The following is a 12,435-nucleotide window of genomic DNA, read 5'->3' on the forward strand; positions in this document are numbered from 1 at the left end:
ATATCTTAACCATAACATTGCACATGTTTGAACTCAGTTGGACATGTGACAGGAAGAATACCGAGCAACAGAGCAACACTCATCACTTTTGTAACAATCTAGACTTATCAAATGAAACAAGACACAGTATCCAAATATACAGTATACATTTTATTTAAACTTCAAAATTCAAAACAATTCCTGAATGGAATTAGACCAGACAATAAGAAATGCACCAAATATTGTCACTATTGACATGAAAAATTAATTACGCAAAAGCACACTTCACCATAAATTAATCATCTTTGCACTTGACCATCAAATTTGTACTAGTATAGGTTAAAGATCGTCTCTCTGAAAAAATAATTGTTTAAACATTTTTTTGTTGAATATGCCATTTGAATTTTGCTATACAAGGGCTACCTACCAGTAACCTATTAACAGACTATAAACAAACTGATAATAGCCAGTAACTATTAATAAACTATTTATTTTATATACTTAGGCCTACTAAGAATTATTACAAATAGATACAGTAGATATAGCTAGATGACCTAGGCCTCTAGGCCTAGATACTGCATTAGAAATCTATTATTAATATCACAGTTGTAATATCTATCAACTGCATACTTACAATGGGTGTCACGAAACCTAAGACCACGAAAGCTAAGACCCCTTAAGACCTAAGATCACGAAAGCTAAAGACCCAACACCTAGATTACAAATATTTATCTTTCGCACCTGCCTTGTATTTTAACTCCCAACATTTATTCTGAATACCACACCTTAGAATTGGCACTTTCATGAAAAAGAATCACATAAAAAGTAACAAATACATTTTTAAATTGATGATTTTACAGACGTTTTTCTCGCACACAAAATGACTAGCCTACAGTACAGTAGGCCTACCCCATGGGCCATGTTCAATGTTTTTGTTTCTATGGAACGTCAAAAGAGCAAAAATTATATAGAGGGCTGAAAACTCTGTGGAGTCCATCTACAGTGTGGATGGAACAATGTAAAATTAAAATTGTAATGATAATAGTATACTCATGCAAGTACGAAGAAATAAATACTAGCAAATAAATTTTAATTTAAAAATCATGATAAGTATTTTTGTTTCGTTTTCTTTCTGTTTTTATACTTGTACTATTATTGTTGCTCTTTTGGCGCTCCATAGAAACAAAAACATTGAGCATGGGGAGCTCGAGGAGTTACATTACAGTATACAAAGAAACACATCTGTAAAATCATCAATTTAAAGGATTTATTTATTTGCTATTATGTGTTTCTCCTTCTGAAAGTACTTATAAGTCCTAATTTTAAAGTGTGGTGTTCAGGATAAAGTTAGTCAACAAATTTGGAGTCAAAATACAAGAAAGGCAGGTGCGTAAGAAAAACATCCTCTGAACCAACACAATGGAGTAAATATATACCAACAAACAACCCGTCAAGTTTGTTTGTTGTAAAGTAAAAATATACATTTACTCAACGGGCGAAAATAATGTGAGTTTATCTATGTTTTGCGGTAGTATTAAATTATATTTATGGTAATAAATGAAACCTACTGTGTTTAAAATTATGTATAATAATAACCTATTAATAGACTAGGCTTAGGCCTATTAACAAACTGATAATAGGCCTAGGCAGCCCAGTATAACTATTTAGTATTAATATTATAAACTAAAAAATCTATTTTATAATTGAACCCTGGGAAGTAGGCCTACAACTTGTGGCTTATTACTATGTTTTCATTTATGTACACACCTATAATTATATTATACTGTATAATGCCATTGTTGAATAAATAAATGTTTTTTGAACAACAAACAGGCAATGTAGGGCCTATAGGCTAACTAGTAGTAGGCCTATAAGCCTAGGCTATAAAGTATATTAGGCCTAGGCTAGGCTATTATAATTATAACTTGAATGAAAAATGCCTAGTGCAATTTAAAAAAGACTAGGCCTAGGCTAGGGCCTACCTAGCTTAGTAGCCTAGCCTAGGCCTACTAACTAATACAGGCCTGGCTAGGTTATAGAGCCTACTAGAGGCCTACTAGCCTAGCTTCTAGCCTATCAAAAAGGAACACTTTAACTTTAACAAATAAAATGTAAAGATATGGATTGATTCACTTACCACTAAACTGACATTGTGTATAAATAAACATTCATGGTCTGATCGAAAAGGCCTACAACAAGCGAATGCTCCTTTTTTCTCTGATCATCTGCATCGTGCCTGCTGCTGCTGCAAAAAAGAAGCGGGAATTTGGGTGTAACAATTGTTATACACACGCACTAATATATAGACAACAGCTATCTATAATCTATTAACAAACTACATTTTACATTTTACATTTAACTTATATTCCATACCTACTAAATATCTATTATATATAGATAGATGGAGACTACTACAAGTCTATTAGAAATCTATGAGTAACACAGTTTTGTAATATCTATCAACTGTCTACTTATAATAGATAGACAACAGCTATCTATAACCTATTAACAAACTACATTTAACATATATTCCATACCTACTAAATATCTATTATATATAGATAGATGGAGACTACTACAAGTCTATTAGAAATCTATGAGTAACACAGTTTTGTATTATCTATCAACTGTCTATTTATAATAGATAGACAACAGCTATCTATAACCTATTAACAAACTACATTTAACTTTCCTTCCATACCTACTAAATATCTATTATATATAGATAGATGGAGACTACTACAAATCTATTAGAAATCTATGAGTAACCAAGTTTTGTATTATCTATCAACTGTCTATTTATAATAGATAGACAACAGCTATCTATAACCTATTAACAAACTACATTTAACATATATTCCATACCTACTAAATATCTATTATATATAGATAGATGGAGACTACTACAAGTCTATTAGAAATCTATGAGTAATACAGTTTTGTATTATCTATCAACTGTCTACTTATAATAGATAGACAACAGCTATCTATAACTTATTAAGAAACTACATTTAACTTATATTCCATACCTACTAAATATCTATTATATATAGATAGATGGAGACTACTACAAGTCTATTAGAAATCTATGAGTAACACAGTTTTGTATTATCTATCAACTGTCTATTTATAATAGATAGACAACAGATATCTATAACCTATTAACAAACTACATTTAACTTATATTCCATACCTACTAAATATCTATTATATATAGATAGATGGAGACTACTACAAGTCTATTATAAATCTATGAGTAACACAGTTTTGTATTATCTATCAACTGTCTATTTATAATAGATAGACAACAGCTATCTATAACCTATTAACAAACTACATTTAACTTATATTCCATACCTACTAAATATCTATTATATATAGATAGATGGAGACTACTATAAGTCTATTAGAAATCTATGAGTAACACAGTTTTGTATTATCTATCAACTGTCTACTTATAATAGATAGACAACAGCTATCTATAACCTATTAACAAACTACGTTTAACTTATATTCCATACCTACTAAATATCTATTATATATAGATAGATGGAGACTACTATAAGTCTATTAGAAATCTATGAGTAACACAGTTTTGTATTATCTATCAACTGTCTATTTATAATAGATAGACAACAGCTATCTATAACCTATTAACAAACTACATTTAACTTATATTCCATACCTACTAAATATCTATTATATATAGATAGATGGAGACTACTACAAGTCTATTAGAAATCTATGAATAACACAGTTTTGTATTATCTATCAACTGTCTACTTATAATAGATAGACAACAGATATCTATAACCTATTAACAAACTACGTTTAACTTATATTCCATACCTACTAAATATCTATTATATATAGATAGATGGAGACTACTACAAGTCTATTAGAAATCTATGAGTAACACAGTTTTGTATTATCTATCAACTGTCTACTTATAATAGATAGACAACAGCTATCTATAACCTATTAACAAACTACATTTAACTTTTTTTTCATACCTACTAAATATCTATTATATATAGATAGATGGAGACTACTCCCTGTCTACATAAAAACTCTTAAGGTGAAAAATATCTATTAAAAACTACTAACAATGGTGTAGCTTAAAGGCCTACTTTAAATAGTGCTACATCAACTATGATACAACTACTTACTGTGTACTTTTAATAGGTAGTACCTATTATGTCACCTATCTATTTTATGTAGTCAGAAAGTAGTCGAAGAAATCATGATAAAATCCTTAGTAGCCAAGAGAAAAAAACTACTAACGGCCTATTAAGCCTACTAAGGATAGAGCTATTTCTATTAAAGACTATCTAAATCTACTTAGTTATTTCGTTATGGAACTATAGGTGAAGGGGCATGTACCCCTGTCAATTAGGGTCTTGAAAAGTGTCCAGTTGTTCACTTTATCAAAGGCTTTGCTAGCGTCCAAGAAACGGCAATAAACTGGGCTACCATGATTGTTGTAATGCTCGATAATCTGTTTAAGAGCAAATATACACAATTCGGTTGAGTGACCAGATTTGAAGGCAAACTGGTTGTCATGGGAGTCCAGTGAATTACCACAATGTTGTATCATTACAGACTCTAGAAGTTTAGAAGCTACACATGCCAAAGCTATTGGCCGATAATTCCCTTTATCAGTGATATTCCCTGATTTAGATTTAATTACCGGCACAAGTGTGACTTTTGTGAGATTACTTGGAACAAACCCGTGAACAAACATAGCCTTAAAACATACACTTAAAATAATACTACTGTAAGTCGCTCAGAAGCGAATTTGAAATGCTCATTGCATAGACCATCATATCCCGCTGCTTTAGCATTGGGCAATTTGTCAATTAATAGCTTAATATTATGGGGTGAAACATCAATTTCACCGTCTGTACAGTTTTCAAGAGTTTCATTAACAAAAGTCTTATGCTCATATGAGTCAATACTATTAAATAAATCGGAGAAATGTTGACGCCATAGGTCACAAATTTCATTTTCCCCTTTAGCACTACCAATTAAAGGACATCTTTTTAATAATTAATCATAAATATATCTGAAGAAAGAACAATAATTAATTTTAAAATGTCGAGCAGCGTTTTTTGTAAGAAATATTTCTTGTTGAAATTTAACTAATTTATACCAGTATCTTCTACATACATATTATCATTTTATACATGTATTATTTATTATCCTAAAACTATGCTTACTTAACAGCAAAATCATAGAAAGCATTTAGTAATTGTGGTTTAAAAATATGTAATAGGCAGGATAAAGCCCTGTTTACTGGAACCAATGGGCAAAGGCTTTCTAATATTAACCTTTATTTTTTTAGCAGATCTTCGTGAGCAATATGAAATGCACTCGCTGGCCACATTAGAGCACATAGAACATCCAAAATATTATTATGGTGGTTATTATGATAAAATACTTGACTACAATTTGTTTTGAATAATTTTTCCTAGGTCGTCTTGAATTTATCAATGGTGGTTGGTGTATGAATGATGAGGCATCAACACACTATAATTCAATCATTGATCAAATGACGATTGGTCTTCGTTTCCTCAACGATACATTTGGAAGTTGTGGTCGTCCTCTTGTGGCATGGCATATAGATCCATTTGGTCATTCCAGAGAGCAAGCTTCCATATTTGCACAGGTAAAAGACAAATTTCATTAAAGCATGTACATTCTGATTATGCAGACAATTTACATCCAACTTTAGTTCTGGTCACAAGATATGCAAGTTCCATGCTGTCCTCTTTGTTTTTTAATATGTTATTTAGTTTTAGTTAAAGCATGATGGCCGTAATTAGTGGAGAAGTGGCAGTGTGTTTCATGCGATGTGAATCTAAGTACTATAATGCAATTTTCTGTCAGCTGCCCCTTCTGTAACGACTGAATGTTCAATACTTTATATTTATTACTATTTTATTTATATAGACAAAAAAAAACATTTACTTTTTTTTGCATGCTAGCTAAAGATGTTTTAAAATATCTCTATGCATACCTGCCAACATTTAAGAAATCAAAATTCTTAGATTAGATTGAATAGAAACATATACCTTTAGATTAATTTGAGACGTATTTAAAGTTTGTTACAGAGTTATATGACATACTGTACTGTAGGCCAAAGGTAAAACATGCTTACTTAAATTAAAAATTACTAGGACGATACAATAAAACCGAGATTATAACAAAAAATATAGAAAAATATGCTATAATAATAATATTAGTAATTATTAGTTTAATTCTTATTAGGTGATCATTATTTTTGGTGATGGTATTTATTCAATGTGATATAATACAATTTTGTCATTATATACACAGCCGCTGTGCATATAGCCACAAACATAGCAGTACGTTTACACTTCTGACATAAATCCAGGTGATATCCTGTGTACCTCTATATAAAATAGAAAAGCTATTTGTTGAACTATTCAACATTTCTAACAAAACTTAAATTACAATGTAAAATGGGCGGTCTACAATATCAATCGACATCGGTTAGATTTAGAGACATGCGCATTCCTAATGCGCACGCGCATGGTTTGGTCGCATGACAAATTTAGATTACTAGATCATCTAGGTCGTGCCCACAGAATACACAGTAATTTATTTATGTAGTCAACCAAAATTAGCACCCTGAGAATTACTTCCAAAGAGAAACTTGTCACAACATTTTTTATTTGGACTCATTTTCACAAACCCAATTTGTGTTTCATGTAACATTAGGGTTGACAGATGGGGAAGAGGATAGATACAAAGAGGAAAAATGTTTGAATATATTCTTATCCACTCAGTAAAATATTCTTTTAATGTTTTATAGGCCTATAAATAATATACCACTAAATACAGTAAAACAGTGGCAATTTAATACTTTGTTAATTAAAACTCTCACTGTGAGTCATAGTCAATTGAAATAGTAAAATACTTGTAACGATACACCACTACAATGTTTATATCTATATATAAATTATGGTTAATTCTGACATAGGCGAGCACAATGCAAAAACTTCGGTACAAATCTCCGCCTTGGATACCTACCTTATCTCAGATGTACCGCGAAACGTAGATTTGATAACATTAGTGTTCAGTTCGACGCTATTGTTCCATTTCCTATCTTAGGAAGATATTATAAAGAGTTTTTTAACAAAATTTATGATTCCAACAGTAGATTTTCAACTCAATTTCAATTCTTCGCAGTCTAAGTAATTTCCGGGTTTACAATAAGTTCACCTTGCAACAACCTGGTTTCAACTATTTTCTCTCTTTTATACACAAGGGAGCAGTTAAAATAATAGATTTGACCCTAAAGGTGACTGGAAACAGGCACTTTCCATCAATCAATACAGTGTCCCTTTGGAAGATGAAAAAAAAATCAGATAGTAGGACTGGAGCTTAAGTTGGCCATTAGTCATAGCCATTTCAGTTTTTTGTTTATTTTAAAACATACCGCTTGTGTGTGAAGGTACAGTTAAAAAATAGAAATTATACTGCAAATTAATAAAGATCAAATTTAATATACGCCATAAAGAATCGGAATATATTGTGGGGAATAGTATTATAAAATTACATAGGGAGCTTTGATAAGACATTTTGTTTAAAATCGAGTGAAATCCTAATACCGTACTGACGCGGGTATAAGCCCACCCCCCTTGAACATGAAATCACGTCAAGTTTGGGGGGTGGGCTTATACCCGAGGATCCAAAAATGCAGATCGTCAAAAACAGCACATGTAATACACTGTGTATTCCACCATGTGAGCGAGCGCCCTCACATGTAAGACGTTGGCTCTAAATACACGAGGTGTAGAGTGTCGGAAAATTAAGCTTATAGTTCGTGTAATTTATCGTAGAATATCTTATTTTAAACATCAATTGAACAAGAATTTATCAAGCAGAAAAGCAAGTATACAATGTTCGTTAAATAGAAATGTACCAAAGAAATTTAATAAGCTTGTTTATGGTAGCCGATACTAAATAGTGGTTTTCTGTTTTGGCGACTTGTAGCGTCGTGTGTGAAGCGATCTTCGACCGCGATGGAGTGTAAACAAAACAGGACCGCTAGGCCTCATATGGCCTAGCGTATATTAGCCTAGCTTGATTATGATCAAAGGTAGGTGTATTCGGTGTATGGACGTCGCCAAATACAAAATAATGTATTAAGACACACACTGTAGATCTTCGAATTAATGGGTGGGCTTATACCCGAGTGCCTCATTTTTCATGAAAATTAGTCAAAAGTCGGGGGTGGGCTTATACCCGAGTATGGGCTTATACCCGCGTCAGTACGGTAATAGCTGAGTTTTATTGAGTAAGCTGGCAGGAATAACTGTAGGCTATCTTCCTGTGTCCTGTTAGGACCGAGATGTCTGCCCATGTTGCAAGCCGTAATGTCTTCTTTCTTGGGCCCACTCTGTCATGGCAGTTAGTTTCAAAAGATGTTTCAATTAAATAATGTATTAATAATTATTAGGATGGTATTTATTTGAATAACCCCCCCTCCCCCTCCCCCCACACCAACCCAACTATCTAATAAACATCCATCCACATTTATAATAACACAATTATACTATTTGTAGTAGAATTCATCGCACTGTTATCTACAATTTACCATGCATTCGTTATTCTTTTTTACCACTTTTCATATCTATTAGAGGATTTCATTTGATTATAAATGTTACCATATTCTTAAAACTAAAAAATTTAACATATATCCCTCGAATAAACACCTCCCTCAAATGAACTCCGCCTCCCCAAAGGGCCCTACCAAACAATAAAAACTATACCTTAAAATGTTATTAATCATCTAAAACACTGTGAAACAAAGTAGTTTAGTTTTACGAATGTCAAGCATTTTCAATAATGGTAACCGACAGAAAACGTATAAGGAGAACATTATCATTCCGAGAACTCTCGTCTACACTTCCTAGAGGGGGAGCGAGCGAAACGAGCTCACCCTCTAGTATTTTTAAATTATTAATTAATACAAACTTTGAGAAGCAACTGTCAGTATAAAGTTTATTTATTTGTATATTATGTGTTTATAAGTAGTATAATAATATATATATAATAGTATACAGTAGGGCCTACCCACACTCACAGTAATAAAGTTTATTTATATATTTGTTTATGTTTAGTTGTTGGATATTCGATTGTAAAAGTTATTGTGAAGCTGTTGTTTAAAGTGCTTACTGGATTGTTGAAAGTTGAAGATGATTGAAATTAAAAAGCTTTGTTTTGAGTTATTTTACAACTTTATGGATTTTTTTGTGTATACTTTTATGTCACAAGGGAGTTCTTAAAGTATTTTCAACCGCTCGGAAATTTGCGTAAAGGGAGTTCGTGACCATAAAGCTTTACCGTATTCAGAATGTACATATTATATTTGCTCTAATAAAACATTTTACGAAAAAATTATTGAAAGTATGACATTTGACCCTCGACCCTATTTCTCAATATTTGCATACCTTATTTAGCAACTAAAATGTATGTACAGACTTTGTTTTGGCCTCAAATGACTGGGATACAGGTTTTTAAGGTAGTGATACAGGTGTGATTTTTAGATTACTAAACAGTCCTATTTTGGCTATTAGAAACCTGTATCCAAGTCTTTTGAGGGCAAAACAAAGTCTCTACAGACATTTTAGTTTCATTTTAAAGTGGTCCATGCTGGCTTTTAGGAACCTACAGTATGTCTGAGTCATTTGAGGACAAAATGTAGTCTCTACATACATTTCAGTCACATTGTGTATGCAAAAATTGAGAAATGGAGTCGATGGTCAAATGTACTTCCGGTCATTTTATCGTAAAATGTTTTATTAGAGTAAATATATATACATTTTGAATAAATCAGTGAAAAAATCAAGTCTCTCTGACTAGTAGTTTTTGAGATATGGTTACTCTGTAATTTCACCCTAATTTGCATATTTAAGCTAAGTTGCATCTCATCGGGATGAGTGACAGAGATGTGATGGTCAAATTTTCATCTCCTCATTGAGGCGTCACAATAGATGAAATTGCGTAGTTGATATGTGACATAACAACTTGCTAAACATGGCCGCTGAGACATCAATTGACTATTATTTTTTGCCATTTTTTAGTGTTTATCCATAAAATTCATGAAAGTGATTATCGTGTTAGGTTAAATGTCAAAATAAGGTTTTTTTGAACATTTTGTGTATTCCATTTTCTTGACCAATGGTATTAAAATGTTTCCTGGTAATTTTTGGTAAAAGTCCATTAGAGTGAATAGTTTATATGTATCTTCTGAGTATTTTGACACCATGACTACGACCATATTCGCCCAACAATTTCTGAGATATGAAAAGTGTGCTAACTAAAGCCAAAAATGTTTGTACCGGCTATTGTCACATGTCAAAATTAGGGGTTTATTGAAATTGTTATGATTTTTATTACATTAAAACAAATATAAACATACTTTGCGAGTAATTTGTGTCCATGAGTGACTGCTGAGATATATGGCCAATTTCTTGACCAGTGGTCAAAAAATGGGTTTCCGTCCACTTTTAGCAAAAGTTGCCCATTAGAGTGAATAGAAATATGGGTCTTCTGTGTAGTTTGTCACCAAATCTATTCCAATACACCCAGTAGTTACCAAGTTACGGCAAGTCTTAACTCTGAACATATTGACCTTTTGGCCCCCTGTACTGACCAAGCATCACAATTTTTTTTCGCCCTACACCAAAAATTAGATTTGTATTGATATAAGGTAGCAAAGAAACATAGTTTGCTAGTGGGTACGGTGCAGGTAAACCCTTTCTGGCTCCCCTTAACTATACTCTCAATTCACAACAACATAAACAGTGGTTGATAAGGCTTATAAAATATATAAGACATAGGCTAGATTATGTTAATTCGTATATTTAATTATTTATTAATTAATATAAGGGTAGGAATAGTGATAATATATATTTTTTTAAACTGGTATGAAAATACCGATACTTTTTAAAGAAAGGTAGAAACAGTTGGACTAAATCGGTAAGCAGAAGGAAAGGTAAAAAATCGGTAGCCTACCGCATAATTTGATAGGATTGGTGGTATGTCTATGGAAAAATGCGGTTGTAACATAATGGCCTGTAATATAAAGTGATTATAATACAGTACTGTACTATTATAACATATAATATATACTTGATATTTTATGTTATGTTCCGGACTCCAATAATAATGAAAATACACACTTCAAATATGTATAGTGGTTTTAGATGTTTTATTCTCACTCCTTTTATATCTACACATGTGCTCGGTCTTATTTATCTTCTTTCTCTGTCGCCCTCTATCGGACGTTATGTCTTGTATATTTGGAGGGTTACACTATTACATTAAAAATAAACTATTAATGTTAACGCTCTTTTTAATTTGCTAATGTTATTAATATATAATTAATATATTTTTAGATGAGTTTTGATGGATTTTTCTTTGCCCGTTTGGATTATGCTGATAAAAAGCATCGAATGATACAAAAAGAAATGGAAGCAATATGGCATGGCAGTTCAAGTTTAGGAAATACAGCAGATTTGCTGTTTGGCGCCCTCTACGCCCATTATAACCCACCTCCAGGATTTTGCTATGATCAGTTTTGTAACGATCCCCCAATCCAGGTATTGTATTCCTTTACTAGAACTTTTCTTTTGTATCACTGTTGTTTTATGTGTTGTGGATATATGACTAATATTATGCCTATCTTTTCATACTTTTTCTTTTTAATATTATATTTTGTTTTAATATATTTGTTCACTTATTAATTTCTTGCATGTTTGGCTGCAATTTTAAATTAACTTTACACTTGGCTATGTACCAAACTTATTGTAACTTTAATATGTATTACGATGGCTTTTTCTTTGGACGATTACATTTCTTGAACCATTTCGAAGAAAAATTAGTAATAGATAGTATGCGAGCATACCATCTAGGTCGTGCCCACAGATGGTTCTCGAATACATAGTAATTTCAGCATAAAAAACTGGCGATTTTAAATGTACATACCGCAGGACAATAATACATGTCGTTAATACAGGAACGGATAAATAGACATGGTGATTTATGTAGTCAACTAAAATTAGCCCCATGGGAATTACTTCCAAAAGAATTACTTCACAAAATGAGTCAAAATGTTTGAGTCAAATATAAACAAACCTAATTTGTGTTTTGTATTAGGGTTGAGGGATGGGAAAGAGGGTGGTTGCAAAGAGAAATATTCTTTATCCATTTAGTATCGAAATATTACCGTCCACATTTAACATTAATTAATATTTGACGTTGTAGCGTGTAGACGTGTGTCGCTGAGCTATCTGCAAGACACCTCTATTTTCCTTATTTTCGTTGTTTAACTTGTTGATGTGTCTTATTTAGCGATTACTAAGTGTTGCTTGTTGGTTTAGATGATATTTTGATGAATTTTGATGGATTTTTGTGCTTGTA

At 32.0% G+C, this 12,435-nt stretch overlaps 1 protein-coding gene across 1 annotated transcript in view; it reads left to right on the forward strand.

Moving 5' to 3' along the window:
• LOC140051751 (lysosomal alpha-mannosidase-like) overlaps positions 1 to 12,435 on the forward strand; it is a 143,384-nt gene that overhangs the window by 50,198 nt on the left and 80,751 nt on the right. The window contains exons 4-5 of the mRNA XM_072097051.1: positions 5,454 to 5,647; positions 11,412 to 11,615. Of these exons, the coding sequence (XP_071953152.1) occupies positions 5,454 to 5,647; positions 11,412 to 11,615 (398 nt within the window). The remainder of the gene's footprint in view (positions 1 to 5,453; positions 5,648 to 11,411; positions 11,616 to 12,435) is intronic.

The sequence above is a fragment of the Antedon mediterranea genome, chromosome 6, assembly GCF_964355755.1.
Source record: "Antedon mediterranea chromosome 6, ecAntMedi1.1, whole genome shotgun sequence".
Classification (NCBI taxonomy): domain Eukaryota; kingdom Metazoa; phylum Echinodermata; class Crinoidea; order Comatulida; family Antedonidae; genus Antedon; species Antedon mediterranea.